Genomic DNA, 22,773 nt, shown 5'->3' with positions numbered 1-22,773 from the left:
ACACACTGGCACTGCAAAGTATTTATCCAGTCTACACAATTTCTCTGGCACTGCAATTGTGTCACAGTCATTCAGAGTAGCTAAAACCTCTCCAAGCAACACCCGGAGGTTCTCAAGCTTAAATTTAAAAGTAGACATATCTGAATCAGGTTTCCCCGAGTCAGAGACGTCACCCACAGACTGAAGCTCTCCTTCCTCAGCTTCTGCATATTGTGACGCAGTATCAGACATGGGCCTTAAAACATCTGCGCGCTCTGTATTACGTCTAACCCCAGAGCTATCGCGCTTGCCTCTATATTCAGGCAGTCTGGCTAATACCGCTGACAGGGTATTATCCATGATCGCCGCCATGACTTGGCGCCATTTTAGCGTGAGTCCCTTGAGCGGGAGTCAAAGGATCTGACACGTGGGGAGAGTTAGTCGGCATAACTTCCCCCTCGTCAGAATCCTCTAGTGATAATTCTTTTAAAGATAACAGCTGATCTTTATTGTTTAAAGTGAAATCAATACATTTAGTACACATTCTCCTATGGGGTTCCACCATGGCTTTTAAACATAATGAACAAGGAGTTTCCTCTATGTCAGGCATGTTTATACAGACTAGCAATGAGACTAGCAAGCTTGGAAAACACTTTAAATCAAGTTAACAAGCAATATAAAAAAACGTTACTGTGCCTTTAAGAGAAACACATTTTGCCAAAATTCGAAATAACAGTGAAAAAAGGCAGTTAAACTAACTAAATTTTTACAGTGTATGTAACAAGTTAGCAGAGCATTGCACCCACTTGCAAATGGATGATTAACCCCTTAATACAAAAAACAGATTAACAAAACGAAAAATATGTTTTTTAAACAGTCATAACAACTGCCACAGCTTCTACTTTTGAAGCCTTTTGAGCCCCTCAGAGATGTCCTATAGCATGCAGGGGACTGCTGAGGGAAGCTGAATGTCACAGTTTGTAATTTTAACTGCACCAACTGTAACTTTTATACTATAACAGTGGAAAGCCTCAGGAAACTGTTTCTAGGCAAAAATAAAGCCAGCCATGTGGAAAAAACTAGGCCCCAATAAGTTTTTATCACCAAAGCATATATAAAAACGATTGAACATGCCAGCAAACGTTTTATATTGCACATTAATCAGAGTATATACCTCTGATAGCAAGCCTGATACTAGTCGCTATTAAATCACTGTATTTAGGCTTAACTTACATTAATACAGTATCAGCAGCATTTTCTAGCAAATTCCATCCCTAGAAAAACTTAACTGAACATACCTTATTGCAGGATACCCTGCACGCCATTCTCCCTCTGAAGTTACCTCACTCCTCAGACATATGTGAGAATAGCAGTGGATCTTAGTTACTTCTGCTAAGATCATAGAAAAACGTAGGCAGATTCTTCTTCTAAATGCTGCCTGGGATAAAATAGTACACTCCGGTACCATTTAAAAACAATAAACTTTTGATTGAAGAAAAAACTAACTATATTTTACCACTTTCCTCTTACTACCTCCAGCTATGTTGCGAGCTTGCAAGAGAATGACTGGATATGGCAGTTAGGGGAGGAGCTATATAACAGCTCTGCTGTGGGTGATCCTCTTGCAACTTCCTGTTGGGAAGGAGAATATCCCACAAGTAATGGATGATCCGTGGACTGGATACACTTAACAAGAGAAATGGCGTACGTCTGCACTGTGAGCCTAGAGGAAATAGCGTACGTCTGCACTGTGAGCCTAGAGGAAATAGCGTACACCTGCACTGTGAGCCTAGAGGCGCTAGTGTACACCTGTACTGCCAGCTTTGAGATGGTAGCCAAATACTACTTATTTGCTATTTAAAGCTGTGTTTGTACATTGTTATTTATAACATGACTAAGGGCATGGAGTCAGAAACATAGTCATTATGTGAATAAAGCTGTTTTTACTGAAAGGGGTGCAGGAATTTTACTTTTATTGCTGTTACCTGAATTTCTGCAGAAATCCTGACTTACTGACGCTCTTTACAGACACAAGCACAATGTGAGACTTACTGACGGTCTTTACAGACACAAGCACAATGTGAGACTTACTGACGGTCTTTACAGACACAAGCACAATGTGGGACTTACTGACGGTCTTTACAGACACAAGCACAATGTGAGACTCCCTGACGGTCTTTACAGACAGAAGCACAATGTGAGACTCACTGACGGTCTTTACAGACAGAAGCACAATGTGAGACTCACTGACGGTCTTTACAGACAGAAGCACAATGTGAGACTCACTGACGGTCTTTACAGACACAAGCACAATGTGAGACTCACTGACGGTCTTTACAGATACAAGCACAATATGAGACTCACTGACAGTCTTTACAGATAAAAGCACAATGTGAGACTTACTGACGGTCTTTACAGACACAAGCACAATGTGAGACTCCCTGATGGTCTTTACAGACAGAAGCACAATGTGAGACTCACTGACGGTCTTTACAGACTGAAACACAATGTGATACTTACTTTGACAATATTGTTCTGCCTATTTTCTACCAGATTCGTTTGCTTCATTTTGTTGCTTTCTATGGTCTCTAATTTTACTTCTACAGATTCTATTTTTTTCATCATTCCCCCAATGGAAATTTCCAGTTGCTGTAATCGCTTCACAATCCTGGAAAAGAGTCAACAGAATATTAATTTGCATCAGAGACAGTTTACCTTGGAAATATTGTTCACCCTTGTAGCGGTATAAATATGCAGCCCATAAAACAACAAAAATATAAATCTTCATTGAATAATTATTATAAACATATAACAGCCCTATTAGCATTAAGGATAAAGTACAGATAGCCCTCAGTGATGTACGTTAAAAAAAGTCTGGTTATCAAAACATCAAACTGGTGCAGGCAACACTATGACCATTGTCTGGTGTCCATTCCTGAATTAAAATGAGATATGAGGCTATTATTAAAAAGATGTTTGTACAATTTTGTTTGTTCTTTACTCTGGTATTTTGTGTGACACCAGACATGATGGTCTAAATTACAAAAGGAGCACATTCATTACCACAAGCTAATATACATATAGACACACACTGACACAAGCTAATATACATATAGACACACACTGACACAAGCTAATATACAAACACACACACACACACGCAAATATACATATAGACACACACATACTGACACTGACACAAGCTAATATACATATAGACACACACACACTGACACAAGCTAATATACATATAGACACACACACACTGACACAAGCTAATATACATATAGACACACACTGACACAAGCTAATATACATATAGACACACACTGAGACAAGCTAATATACATATAGACACACACTGACACAAGTTAATATACATATAAACACACACACTGACACAAGTTAATATACATATAAACACACACTGACACAAGCTAATATACATATAGTCACACACTGACATAAGCTAATATACATATAGACACACACTGACACAAGCTAATATAGATATAGACACACACACACTGACACAAGCTAATATACATATAGACACCCACTGACACAAGCTAATATACATATAGATACACACTGACACAAGCTAATATACATATAGACACACACTGACACAAGCTAATATGCATATAGACACACACTGACACTAGCTAATATGCATATAGACACACACTGACACAAGCTAATATACATATAGACACACACTGACACAGGCTATTATACATATAGACACACACTGACACAAGCTAATATACATATAGACACACACTGACACAAGCTAATATACATATAGACACACACACACACACACACACTGACACAAGCTAATATACATATAGACACACACACACTGACACAAGCTAATATACATATAGACACACACACACTGACACAAGCTAATATACATATAGACATACACTGACACAAGCTAATATACATATAGACACACACTGAGACAAGCTAATATACATATAGACACACACTGACACAAGTTAATATACATATAAACACACACACTGACACAAGTTAATATACATATAAACACACACTGACACAAGCTAATATACATATAGCCACACACTGACATAAGCTAATATACATATAGACACACACTGACACAAGCTAATATACATATAGACACACACACTGACACAAGCTAATATACATATAGACACACACTGGCACAAGCTAATATACATATAGACACACTGACACAAACTAATATACATATAGACACACACTGACACAAGCTAATATACATATAGACACCCACTGACACAAGCTAATATACATATAGATACACACTGACACAAGCTAATATACATATAGACACACACTGACACTAGCTAATATGCATATAGACACACACTGACACAAGCTAATATACATATAGACACACACTGACACAGGCTAATATACATATAGACACACACACACTGACACAAGCTAATATACATATAGACACACACTGACACAAGCTAATATACATATAGACACACACTGACACAAGCTAATATACATATAGACACACACACACTGACACAAGCTAAGATACATATGGCCACACAATGACATAAGCTAATATACATATAGACACACTGACACAAGCTAATATACATATATATACACACACACACTGACACAGGCTAATATACATATAGACACACACACACACACTGACACAAGCTAATATACATATAGACACCCACTGACACAAGCTAATATACATATAGATACACACTGACACAAGCTAATATACATATAGAGACACACACTGACACAAGCTAATATACATATAGACACACACTGACACAAGCTAATATACATATAGACACACACTGACACAAGCTAATATACATATAGATACACACTGACATAAGCTAATATACATATAGACACACACTGACACAAGCTAATATACATATAGACACACACTGACACAAGCTAATATACATATAGACACACACTGGAACAGGCTAATATACATATAGACACACACACACACACACTGACACAAGCTAATATACATATAGACACACACTGACACAAGCTAATATACATATAGACACACACTGACACAAGCTAATATACATATAGACACACACTGACACAAGCTAATATACATATAGACACACACTGGAACAGGCTAATATACATATAGACACACACACACACTGACACAAGCTAATATACATATAGACACACACTGACACAAGCTAATATACATATAGACACACACTGACACAAGCTAATATACATATAGACACACACTGGAACAGGCTAATATACATATAGACACACACTGACACAAGCTAATATACATATAGACACACACTGACACAAGCTAATATACATATAGACACACACTGACATAAGCTAATATACATATAGACACACACACACACACACGCTAATATACATATAGACACACACACACTGACACAAGCTAATATACATATAGACACACACACACTGACACAAGCTAATATACATATAGACACACACACACTGACACAAGCTAATATACATATAGACACACACTGGAACAGGCTAACATACATATAGACACACACACACACACACTGACACAAGCTAATATACATATAGACACACTGACACAAGCTAATATACATATATATATATACACACACACACACACTGACACAAGCTAATATACATATAGACACACACACACTGACACAAGCTAATATACATATAGACACACACTGACATAAGCTAATATACATATAGACACACACACACTGACACAAGCTAATATACATATAGACACACACTGACATAAGCTAATATACATATAGACACACACACTGACACAAGCTAATATACATATAGACACACACTGACACAAGCTAATATACATATAGACGCACCCTGACATAAGCTAATATACATATAGACACACATTGACACAAGCTAATATACATATAGAGACACACACACACTGACACAAGCTAATATGCATATAGACACACACTGACACAAGCTAATATACATATAGACACACACACTGACACAAGCTAACATACATATAGACACACACACTGACACAAGCTAATATACATATAGACACACACTGACACAGGCTAATATACATATAGACACACACACACTGACACAAGCTAATATACATATAGACACACACTGACACAAGCTAATATACATATAGACACACACACTGACACAAGCTAATATACATATAGACACACACTGACATAAGCTAATATACATATAGACACACACTGACACAAGCTAATATACATATAGAAACACACTGACACAAGCTAATATACATATAGACACACACTGACACAAGCTAATATACATATAGACACACACACTGACACAAACTAATATACATATAAACACACACTGACACAAACTAATATACATATAAACACACACTGACACAAACTAATATACATATAAACACACACTGGCACAAGCTAATATACATATAGACACACTGACACAAACTAATATACATATAGACACACACTGACACAAGCAAATATACATATAGAGACACACACACACTGACATAAGCTAATATACATATAGAAACACACTGACACAAGCTAATATACATATAGACACACACTGACATAAGCTAATATACATATAGACACACACACACACTGACACAAGCTAATATACATATAGAGACACGCACACTGACACAAGCTAATATACATATAGAGACACACACTGACACAAGCTAATATACATATAGACACACATTGACATAAGCTAATATACATATAGACACACACTGACATAAGCTAATATACATATAGACATACACTGACATAAGCTAATATACATATAGAGACACATACACACTGACATAAGCTAATATACATATAGCCACACACACTGACACAAGCTAATATACATATAGACACACAATGACATAAGCTAATATACATATAGACACACACACTGAAACAAGCTAATATACATATAGAGACACACACACTGACACAAGCTAATATACATATAGAGACACACATACACTGACATAAGCTAATATACATATAGACACACACTGACATACGCTAATATACATATAGACACACACTGACATAAGCTAATATACATATAGACACACACACTGACATAAGCTAATATACATATAGACACACACACACACACACTGACACAAGCTAATATACATATAGACACACACTGACACAAGCTAATATACATATAGACACACACACACTGACACAAGCTAATATACATATAGACACACACACACTGACACAAACTAATATACATATAAACACACACTGACACAAACTAATATACATATAAACACACACTGACATAAGCTAATATACATATAGAGACACACACACACACTGACACAAGCTAATATACATATAGACACACACTGACATAAGCTAATATACATATAGACACACACACTGACATAAGCTAATATACATATAGACACACACACACACACACTGACACAAGCTAATATACATATAGACACACACTGACACAAGCTAATATACATATAGACACACACTGACATAAGCTAATATACATATAGAGACACATACACACTGACATAAGCTAATATACATATAGACACACACTGACATAAGCTAATATACATATAGACACACACACTGACATAAGCTAATATACATATAGACACACACACACACACACTGACACAAGCTAATATACATATAGACACACACTGACACAAGCTAATATACATATAGACACACACTGACATAAGCTAATATACATATAGAGACACATACACACTGACATAAGCTAATATACATATAGCCACACACACTGACACAAGCTAATATACATATAGACACACAATGACATAAGCTAATATACATATAGACACGCACACTGACACAAGCTAATATACATATAGACACACACACACACACTGACACAAGCTAATATACATATAGACACACACTGACACAAGCTAATATACATATAGACACACACACACTGACACAAGCTAATATACATATAGACACACACTGACATAAGCTAATATACATATAGAGACACATACACACTGACATAAGCTAATATACATATAGCCACACACACTGACACAAGCTAATATACATATAGACACACACACTGACACAAGCTAATATACATATAGAGACACACTGACACAAGCTAATATACATATAGAGACACACACACTGACACAAGCTAATATACATATAGAGACACACTGACACAAGCTAATATACATATAGAGACACACACACTGACACAAGCTAATATACATATAGAGACACACACACTGACATAAGCTAATATACATATAGACACACACTGACATAAGCTAATATACATATAGACACACACTGACACAAGCTAATATACATATAGACACACACTGACATAAGCTAATATACATATAGACACACACTGACATAAGCTAATATACATATAGACACACACTGACATAAGCTAATATACATATAGACACACACTGACATAAGCTAATATACATATAGCCAAACACACTGACACAAGCTAATATACATATAGACACACACACACTGACACAAGCTAATATACATATAGCCACACAATGACATAAGCTAATATAGATATAGACACACACTGACATAAGCTAATATACATATAGACACACACACACTGACACAAGCTAATATACATATAGCCACACAATGACATAAGCTAATATACATATAGACACACACTGACATAAGCTAATATACATATAGAAACACACAGACACAAGCTAATATACATATAGCCACACACACTGACATAAGCTAATATACATATAGACACACACTGACATAAGCTAATATACATATAGACACACACTGACATAAGCTAATATACATATAGCCACACACACTGACACAAGCTAATATACATATAGACACACACACACTGACACAAGCTAATATACATATAGAGACACACACACACTGACACAAGCTAATATACATATAAACACACACTGACACAGGCTAATATACATATAGCCACACAATGACATAAGCTAATATACATATAGCCACACACACTGACACAAGCTAATATACATATAGACACACACACACTGACACAAGCTAATATACATATAGACACACACTGACATAAGCTAATATACATATAGCCACACACACTGACACAAGCTAATATACATATAGAGACACACACACACTGACACAAGCTAATATACATATAGCCACACAATGACATAAGCTAATATACATATAGACACACACACTGACACAAGCTAATATACATATAGCCACACACACTGACACAAGCTAATATACATATAGAGACACACACTGACACAAGCTAATATACATATAGACACACACTGACACAAGCTAATATACATATAGCCACACACACTGACATAAGCTAATATACATATAGACACACACTGACATAAGCTAATATACATATAGCCACACACACTGACACAAGCTAATATACATATAGACACACACACACTGACACAAGCTAATATACATATAGCCACACAATGACATAAGCTAATATACATATAGACACACACTGACATAAGCTAATATACATATAGACACACACAGACACAAGCTAATATACATATAGCCACACACACTGACATAAGCTAATATACATATAGACACACACTGACACAAGCTAATATACATATAGACACACACACACACACTGACACAAGCTAATATACATATAGACACACACTGACATAAGCTAATATACATATAGACACACACTGACATAAGCTAATATACATATAGACACACACTGACACAAGCTAATATACATATAGACACACACTGACACAAGCTAATATACATATAGACACACACTGACATAAGCTAATATACATATAGACACACACACACTGACACAAGCTAATATACATATAGCCACACAATGACATAAGCTAATATACATATAGCCACACACACTGACACAAGCTAATATACATATAGACACACACTGACATAAGCTAATATACATATAGCCACACACACTGACACAAGCTAATATACATATAGACACACACTGACACAAGCTAATATACATATAGAGACACACACACACACTGACACAAGCTAATATACATATAGCCACAAAATGACATAAGCTAAGATACATATAGCCACACACACTGACACAAGCTAATATACATATAGACACACACTGACACAAGCTAATATACATATAGAGACACACACACACTGACACAAGCTAATATACATATAGCCACAAAATGACACAAGCTAATATACATATAGCCACACACACTGACACAAGCTAATATACATATAGACACACACTGACACAAGCTAATATACATATAGAGACACACACACACTGACATAAGCTAATATTTATATAGAGACACACACACACTGACATAAGCTAATATACATATAGACACACACTGACACAAGCTAATATACATATAGACACACACACACTGACACAAGCTAATATACATATAGAGACACACATACACTGACACAAGCTAATATACATATAGACACATGTAACGGTACCAACCGGATACCAAGGGTTAACACCAGGGAACAATGTCCTGCATAGGGAATCAGCAATTCACAACCCAGCCAGTTGTCAGGTTTAAACAGAATGACTTTTATTAAGGCTCATATGCCCAGTATTTATGCAGGTCTGACCCCCCCCCCCAGAAGGGGGGTTGAAAGAATGTTGTACATTAGATGGAGGGAACACGCCCTTTTACATGATACAATAGAATACCTTGCTCAAGCTGATAACAATTTAAACACAGACACACACTTGGCTTTCCTTATCATCTAGGGTCTGCTCTCTGAGGTTGATTAAACAATGGACTGTGTATCAATAACATTAATGACAGTGCACAATAGCTGAGGCTAAAGCTGAACACAGTTAACTCTTTCAGTGCTGACAGAAGGGTCTGTCACATCTACATAGCACAATATACAGCCTATAGACAACCTTTCTTATGTTATAGTCCAGAAGTGGCTAGGTTTGCCACAATGCTCCCCCAGAACCAAGCCGGCATACACAGTCTGATCCCAACGGATCGGCTTGGGGATGTCCGGGGCAACAACTTTCGGCTCAAGTAAGCTACGGGGTGTTCTCCGCCATCTGCTCCAACTTGGCTCAGTACTGCCCCCACCCCAAACATGGAAGCGTCTCTTCCCGGAGGGACTGGGATTGGGTAGTCACAGGGTTAACATCAGCGGGATCCATGGGAGCATAGGCAGAAACAAGGGGGGCCAAGTCATTTCCAAGGAGAACATCAGCAGGTAAGTCCTTCTTGACCCCCACATTCACAAGTCTAGCGCCCACTCCCCAATCCAAATGTACCCTGGCAACAGGTAGGCGGAACACAGTGCCCCCTGCTACCCTCACAGCCACAGTGTCTCCAGTGTGCTGTTTCTCAGGCACCAAGTTCTCTTGAAGCAAGGTCATGGTAGCACCAGTATCCCGTAGACAACTGACCTCCTTCCCATTCACTTTAACCCGTTGCCGGTTATTCCGGTGGGCAGCTTGCACGGGGTCTGCTTCATGTAGGCTGCCCCAGCATTCTGGCGCCTCTACGTAGCGGGCCACAGGCTGAGGATTATGTGGGATTCCGCCAGCGGGTCTTCTCCAGGACTGTGCTTGATTCGCTGCGTTTAGGGGACACTCTGGTCTTTTGTGCCCTAGTTGCTTACATCCAAAGCACCGAATAGGTTGTGAGTAGCCCCGCGAATTGAACCGGGCTCTCTGAGGGTAGTTCGTGGCCGGAGGCCGTGTGGTATAGCGGTGCGCCGGGGGTTGGTAACTGGCAGCTGCTGGGGTGACTGGGGGTCTGTACTCCACTCTAGCAGTGGGCAATCGGTATACTGCTCCCCCTGCCCCTCGTACTGCCACGGATCCGCCAGTGGGTGCTGTATCCGGCACCAAATGGGGAGCTATCAGGGTTAAAGTAGCTCCCGAATCCCGAAGTCCCTGGACCGACATCACCTCATGCAGAATTCCCAGGGGTTCCTCGGCTTGGGTGCTCAACACCTCATGAGCGGCTGGCTCCGTTTGGTAATGGTGAGCAGCCGCCCTTGGGGCCAGGTTCTGTCTGACCTGGTTCCAAGCTTGTCTGCTCCGATTTTGGGTGCACTCACGTGCCATATGTCCCCACTGCTTGCAGGTGTGGCATTGTATATTAGCCCGTCCGTTGTTAGGCTGTAGTCCATGGTGCCTCCTGGCATCAAAATGCTGGTCTGCTAATCTGGCTGCTTCGGTTAAGGTGAGGGGTTTTCGATCTCTCACCCATTCTTGGGCTTCTGGGGACAAGCCGTTAAAGAATTGCTCCAACAGCATCAGTTGTCGCAATTCTTCCATGGTGGTAGCTTGGCTGGCCTGTATCCACCCCTGAGATGCTTGATCCAGCTTGTGGGCCCACTCTGCATGGGAATCTCTTTCTGGCTTGCGCAGGCCTCTAAACTTGCGCCGGTATGCCTCTGAGGTAATGGCATATCTTTCCAAGATCGCTCTCTTCACTTTAGCGTAATCCTTGCTGTCCTCCCTGGGTACAGCGCGATACGCTTCCGCTGCCCTACCGGCTAGCTTGCCTGCTAGCACCGGCACCCATACGGACTGCTCCAAATCATGTAACTCGCACAGTCTCTCAAAATCCTGTAAATACCCATCGATCTCATCCTTCTCCTCACAAAACATTTTAAATGCATGGTATGGGATTTTAGGTCTTACTGGGTTGCTGAGTGCGTCCAAAATGGATTCTGCTCGGGAGGATGCATTCCGCGGACTGTGTGCCATCACGTACTCCTGCACATCTGCCATTACCACGGATAGCATATCCCGTGGTACAGGTTGGGGTAAAAATTCCAGCCTGGTCCTCATTTCCCTCTGGTATAGGGTCTCCTCCATGGCTGCTGGAGGCGTAGCGCTGCGAGCTCTGTCTCCCTCCATCAGCTCAGCAATTAATATAGCCTTGGGTTTGCTGCTGCCTATCTTTCCCCTGGCTTCTAGCAGTTCCTTTAACGTTTGTCTCTTTAGCTTAGAATAATCCATCTCCATTCACTTCGGTCCCTGGTACTCCTTCCATCTTAGTCAGTATTGTAGTAATCCCCCTCTTCCTGAGGTTACTGGCTTGTGTAGTTGCTCTTCTGGGCGATAAGGTTCATTCCGTCGCTTGCCACCAATTGTAACGGTACCAACCGGATACCAAGGGTTAACACCAGGGAACAATGTCCTGCATAGGGAATCAGCAATTCACAACCCAGCCAGTTGTCAGGTTTAAACAGAATGACTTTTATTAAGGCTCATATGCCCAGTATTTATGCAGGTCTGACCCCCCCCCCAGAAGGGGGGTTGAAAGAATGTTGTACATTAGATGGAGGGAACACGCCCTTTTACATGATACAATAGAATACCTTGCTCAAGCTGATAACAATTTAAACACAGACACACACTTGGCTTTCCTTATCATCTAGGGTCTGCTCTCTGAGGTTGATTAAACAATGGACTGTGTATCAATAACATTAATGACAGTGCACAATAGCTGAGGCTAAAGCTGAACACAGTTAACTCTTTCAGTGCTGACAGAAGGGTCTGTCACATCTACATAGCACAATATACAGCCTATAGACAACCTTTCTTATGTTATAGTCCAGAAGTGGCTAGGTTTGCCACAACACACACACACTGACACAAGCTAAGATACATATTGCCACACAATGACATAAGCTAATATACATATAGACACACACTGACATAAGCTAATATACATATAGCCACACACTGACATAAGCTAATATACATATAGACACACACACTGACACAAGCTAATATACATATAGACACACACTGACACAAGCTAATATACATATAGCCACACACACTGACATAAGCTAATATACATATAGACACACACTGACACAAGCTAATATACATATAGACACACACTGACACAAGCTAATATACATATAGAGACACACACACTGACACAAGCTAATATACATATAGACACACACACACACTGACACAAGCTAATATACATATAGCCACACAATGACATAATCTAATATACATATAGACACACACACTGACACAAGCTAAAATACATATAGAGACACACACACTGACACAAACTAATATACATATAGAGACACACACACACTGACATAAGCTAATATACATATAGACACACACTGACACAAGCTAATATACATATAGACACACACACTGACACAAGCTAATATACATATAGACACACACACTGACACAAGCTAATATACATATAGACACACACTGACACAAGCTAATATACATATAGACACACACACACACACACTGACACAAGCTAATATACATATAGACACACACTGACACAAGCTAATATACATATAGACACATACTGACACAAGCTAATATACATATAGACACACACTGACACAAGCTAATATACATATAGACACACACTGACACAAGTTAATATACATATAGACACACACTGACACAAGTTAATATACATATAGACACACACTGACACAAGTTAATATACATATAGACACACACTGACACAAGCTAATATACATATAGACACACACTGACACATGCTAATATACATATAGACACACACTGACACAGGCTAATATACATATAGCCACACACTGACATAAGCTAATATACATATAGACACACACTGACACAAGCTAATATACATCTACACACACACACACTGACACAAGCTAATATACATATAGCCACACACTGACATAAGCTAATATACATATAGACACACACTGGCACAAGCTATTATACATATAGACACACACTGACACAAGTTAATATACATATAAACACACACACTGACACAAGCTAATATACATATAGCCACACACTGACATAAGCTAATATACATATAGACACACACTGAGACAAGCTAATATACATATAGAGACACACACACACTGACACAAGCTAATATACATATAGCCACACACTGACACAAGCTAATATACATATAGACACACACTGACACAAGCTAATATACATATAGACACACACTGACACAAGCTAATATACATATAGAGACACACACACACACACTGACACAAGCTAATATACATATAGCCACACACTGACACAAGCTAATATACATATAGACACACACTGACACAAGCTAATATACATATAGACACATACTGACACAAGCTAATATACATATAGACACACACTGACACAAGCTAATATACATATAGACACACACTGACACAAGTTAATATACATATAGACACACACTGACACAAGTTAATATACATATAGACACACACTGACACAAGTTAATATACATATAGACACACACTGACACAAGCTAATATACATATAGACACACACTGACACAAGCTAATATACATATAGACACACACACTGACATAAGCTAATATACATATAGACACACACACTGACATAAGCTAATATACATATAGACACACACACTGACATAAGCTAATATACATATAGCCACACACACTGACATAAGCTAATATACATATAGACACACACACACACTGACATAAGCTAATATACATATAGCCACACACTGACACAAGCTAATATACATATAGCCACACACACACAGACACAAACTAATATACATAGACACACACTGACACAGGCTTATATACATATAGACACACACTGACACAAGCTAATATACATATAGACACACACACTGACATAAGCTAATATACATATAGCCACACACACTGACATAAGCTAATATACATATAGCCACACACACTGACATAAGCTAATATACATATAGACACACACTGACATAAGCTAATATACATATAGCCACACACTGACACAAGCTAATATACATATAGCCACACACACTGACACAAGCTAATATACATATAGCCACACACACTGACATAAGCTAATATACATATAGCCACACACACTGACATAAGCTAATATACATATAGCCACACACACTGACACAAGCTAATATACATATAGCCACACACACTGACATAAGCTAATATACATATAGACACACACTGACATAAGCTAATATACATATAGACACACACTGACACAAGCTAATATACATATAGACACACACTGACACAAGCTAATATACATATAGACACACACTGACACAAGCTAATATACATATAGACACACACTGACACAAGCTAATATACATATAGACACACACTGACACAAGCTAATATACATATAGACACACACACTGACACAAGCTAATATACATATAGACACACACTGGCACAAGCTAATATACATATAGACACACACACACACACACACTGACACAAGCTAATATACATATAGACACACACACTGACACAAGCTTATATACATATAGACACCCACACACACTGACACAAGCTAATATACATATAGACACACACTGACACAAGCTAATATACATATAGACACACACTGGAAAAGGCTAATATACATATAGACACACACACACTGACACAAGCTAATATACATATAGACACACACTGACACAAGCTAATATACATATAGACACACACACACAGACACAAGCTAATATACATAGACACACACTGACACAGGCTTATATACATATAGACACACACTGACACAAGCTAATATACATAGACACACACTGACACAGGCTAATATACATATAGACACACACTGACACAAGCTAATATACATATAGACACACACTGACACAAGCTAATATACATATAGACACACACACACTGACATAAGCTAATATACATATAGACACACACTGACATAAGCTAATATACATATAGCCACACACTGACACAAGCTAATATACATATAGACACACACTGACACAAGCTAATATACATATAGACACACACACTGACACAAGCTAATATACATATAGACACACACTGACACAAGCTAATATACATATAGACACACACTGACATAAGCTAATATACATATAGACACACACTGACACAAGCTAATATACATATAGCCACACACTGACATAAGCTAATATACATATAGACACACACTGACACAAGCTAATATACATATAGACACACACTGACATAAGCTAATATACATATAGACACACACTGACATAAGCTAATATACATATAGACACACACTGACATAAGCTAATATACATATAGACACACACTGACACAAGCTAATATACATATAGACACACACTGACACAAGCTAATATACATATAGACACACACACTGACACAAACTAATATACATATAAACACACACACTGACACAAACTAATATACATATAAACACACACTGGCACAAGCTAATATACATATAGACACACTGACACAAGCTAATATACATATAGACACACACTGACACAAGCTAATATACATATAGACACACACTGACATAAGCTAATATACATATAGACACACACTGACACAAGCTAATATACATATAGACACACACTGACATAAGCTAATATACATATAGACGCACACACACACACTGACACAAGCTAATATACATATAGAGACACACACACTGACACAAGCTAATATACATATAGAGACACACACTGACACAAGCTAATATACATATAGACACACATTGACATAAGCTAATATACATATAGACACACACTGACATAAGCTAATATAAATATAGACACACATTGACATAAGCTAATATACATATAGACACACACTGACATAAGCTAATATACATATAGAGACACATACACACTGACATAAGCTAATATACATATAGACACACACTGACACAAGCTAATATACATATAGCCACACACTGACACAAGCTAATATACATATAGACACACAATGACATAAGCTAATATACATATAGACACACACACTGAAACAAGCTAATATACATATAGAGACACACACACTGACACAAGCTAATATACATATAGAGACACACTGACATAAGCTAATATACATATAGACACACACTGACATAAGCTAATATACATATAGACACACACACTGAAACAAGCTAATATACATATAGAGACACACACACTGACATAAGCTAATATACATATAGACACACACTGACATAAGCTAATATACATATAGACACACACTGACATAAGCTAATATACATATAGACACACACACTGACATAAGCTAATATACATATAGACACACACACACACACACTGACACAAGCTAATATACATATAGACACACACACACTGACACAAGCTAATATACATATAGACACACACACTGACACAAGCTAATATACATATAGACACACACTGACATAAGCTAATATACATATAGAGACACACACACTGACACAAGCTAATATACATATAGACACACACTGACACAAGCTAATATACATATAGACACACACACTGACATAAGCTAATATACATATAGACACACACTGACACAAGCTAATATACATATAGAGACACACATCACTGACACAAGCTAATATACATATAGACACACACACTGACATAAGCTAATATACATATAGCCACACACTGACATAAGCTAATATACATATAGACACACACACTGACATAAGCTAATATACATATAGACACACACACTGACATAAGCTAATATACATATAGACACACACTGCACATAAGCTAATATACATATAGACACACACTGACATAATCTAATATACATATAGACACACACTGACACACAGCTAATATACATATAGACACACACACTGACACAAGCTAATATACATATAGCCACACACTGACACAAGCTAATATACATATAGACACACACTGACACAAGCTATATACATATAGACACACACGACTAAGCTAATATACATAAGACACACACTGACACAAGCTAATATACATATAGCCACACACTGACACAAGCTAATATACATATAGACACACACTGACATAAGCTAATATACATATAGACACACACTGACACAAGCTAATATACATATAGACACACACACACACACCACTGACACAAGCTAATATACATATAGAGACACACACACACTGACATAAGCTAATATACATATAGACACACACTGACATAAGCTAATATACATATAGACACACAATGACATAAGCTAATATACATATAGACACACACTGACACAAGCTAATATACATATAGCCACACACTGACACAAGCTAATATACATATAGACACACACTGACACAAGCTAATATACATATAGACACACACTGACACAAGCTAATATACATATAGACACACACTGACACAAGCTAATATACATATAGCCACACACTGACACAAGCTAATATACATATAGATACACACTGACACAAGCTAATATACATATAGACACACACTGACATAAGCTAATATACATATAGACACACACTGACATAAGCTAATATACATGTAGACACACACTGACATAAGCTAATATACATATAGCCAAACACACTGACACAAGCTAATATACATATAGACACACACACACACTGACATAAGCTAATATACATATAGACACACACACTGACATAAGCTAATATACATATAGACACACACACTGACATAAGCTAATATACATATAGCCACACAATGACATAAGCTAATATACATATAGACACACACTGACATAAGCTAATATACATATAGACACACACACACTGACACAAGCTAATATACATATAGCCACACAATGACATAAGCTAATATACATATAGACACACACAGACACAAGCTAATATACATATAGACACACACTGACATAAGCTAATATACATATAGACACACACTGACATAAGCTAATATACATATAGCCACACACACTGACACAAGCTAATATACATATAGACACACACTGACACAAGCTAATATACATATAGACACACACACACACACACACACACACAAACAAGCTAATATACATATAGAGACACACACACACTGACACAGGCTAATATACATATAGACACACACACTGACACAAGCTAATATACATATAGACAAACACTGACACAAGCTAATATACATATAGCCACACACACTGACACAAGCTAATATACATATAGACACACACTGACATAAGCTAATATACATATAGCCACACACACTGACACAAGCTAATATACATATAGACACACACACACTGACACAAGCTAATATACATATAGCCACACAATGACATAAGCTAATATACATATAGACACACACTGACATAAGCTAATATACATATAGACACACACAGACACAAGCTAATATACATATAGCCACACACACTGACATAAGCTAATATACATATAGACACACACTGACATAAGCTAATATACATATAGACACACACTGACATAAGCTAATATACATATAGCCACACACACTGACACAAGCTAATATACATATAGACACACACTGACACAAGCTAATATACATATAGACACACACTGACACAAGCTAATATACATATAGACACACACACTGACACAAGCTAATATACATATAGACACACACACTGACATAAGCTAATATACATATAGACACACACACTGACACTATAATATACATATAGACACACACTGACACAAGCTAATATACATATAGCCACACACTGACACAAGCTAATATACATATAGACACACACTGACATAAGCTAATATACATATAGCCACACACACTGACACAAGCTAATATACATATAGACACACACTGACACAAGCTAATATACATATAGCCACACAACTGACATAAGCTAATATACATATAGACACACACACTGACACAAGCTAATATACATATAGAGACACACACACACTGACATAAGCTAATATACATATAGAGACACACACACACTGACATAAGCTAATATACATATAGACACACACTGACACAAGCTAATATACATATAGACACACACACTGACACAAGCTAATATACATATAGAGACACACATACACTGACACAAGCTAATATACATATAGACACACACACACACACACTGACACAAGCTAATATACATATAGCCACACAATGACATAATCTAATATACATATAGACACACACACTGACATAAGCTAATATACATATAGCCAAACACTGACATAAGCTAATATACATATAGACACACACTGACATAAGCTAATATACATATAGACACACACTGACATAAGCTAATATACATATAGAGACACACTGACATAAGCTAATATACATATAGCCACACACACTGACACAAGCTAATATTCATATAGACACACACACACTGACACAAGCTAATATACATATAGACACACACTGACATAAGCTAATATACATATAGACACACACTGACACAAGCTAATATACATATAGACACACACTGACATAAGCTAATATACATATAGCCACACACACTGACACAAGCTAATATACATATAGACACACACACTGACACAAGCTAATATACATATAGACACACACACACTGACACAAGCTAATATACATATAGACACACACTGACACAAGCTAATATACATATAGACACACACTGACACAAGCTAATATACATATAGACACACACTGACACAAGCTAATATACATATAGACACACACACTGACATAAGCTAATATACATATAGACACACACTGACACAAGCTAATATACATATAGAGACACACACACTGACACAAGCTAATATACATATAGACACACACACTGACACAAGCTAATATACATATAGACACACACTGACATAAGCTAATATACATATAGACACACACACACACTGACATAAGCTAATATACATATAGCCAAACACTGACATAAGCTAATATACATATAGACACACACTGACATAAGCTAATATACATATAGACACACACTGACATAAGCTAATATACATATAGAGACACATACACACTGACATAAGCTAATATACATATAGACACACACTGACATAAGCTAATATACATATAGCCACACACACTGACATAAGCTAATATACATATAGCCACACACACTGACACAAGCTAATATACATATAGACACACACTGACATAAGCTAATATACATATAGACACACACTGACATAAGCTAATATACATATAGACACACACTGACATAAGCTAATATACATATAGCCACACACACTGACACAAGCTAATATACATATAGACACACACACACTGACACAAGCTAATATACATATAGCCACACACACTGACACAAGCTAATATACATATAGACACACACACACTGACATAAGCTAATATACATATAGACACACACTGACATAAGCTAATATACATATAGCCACACACACTGACACAAGCTAATATACATATAGACACACACACACTGACACAAGCTAATATACATATAGAGACACACACACTGACACAAGCTAATATACATATAGACACACACACACTGACACAAGCTAATATACATATAGCCACACACTGACATAAGCTAATATACATATAGACACACACTGACACAAGCTAATATACATATAGACACACACTGACATAAGCTAATATACATATAGACACACACTGACACAAGCTAATATACATATAGACACACACACACACTGACATAAGCTAATATACATATAGACACACACACTCGACACAGGCTAATATACATATAGACACACACTGACAAAAGCTAATATACATATAGACAACACACTGACACAAGCTAATATACATATAGACACACACCTGACACTAAGCTAATAATACATATAGACACACACTCGGACACTAAGCTAATATA

General features: G+C 37.3%; 1 protein-coding gene across 1 annotated transcript in view; it reads right to left on the bottom strand.

The window, feature by feature from the left end:
* The window catches only part of LOC128639990 (polycystic kidney disease 2-like 1 protein), a 400,840-nt gene that overhangs the window by 40,014 nt on the left and 338,053 nt on the right, over window positions 1–22,773 (bottom strand). The window contains exon 12 of the mRNA XM_053692283.1: window positions 2,500–2,647. Within this exon, the coding sequence (XP_053548258.1) occupies window positions 2,500–2,647 (148 nt within the window). The remainder of the gene's footprint in view (window positions 1–2,499; window positions 2,648–22,773) is intronic.

The sequence above is a fragment of the Bombina bombina genome, chromosome 9 (assembly GCF_027579735.1).
Source record: "Bombina bombina isolate aBomBom1 chromosome 9, aBomBom1.pri, whole genome shotgun sequence".
Classification (NCBI taxonomy): domain Eukaryota; kingdom Metazoa; phylum Chordata; class Amphibia; order Anura; family Bombinatoridae; genus Bombina; species Bombina bombina.
This window is presented reverse-complemented; position numbering and strand designations above follow the sequence as displayed.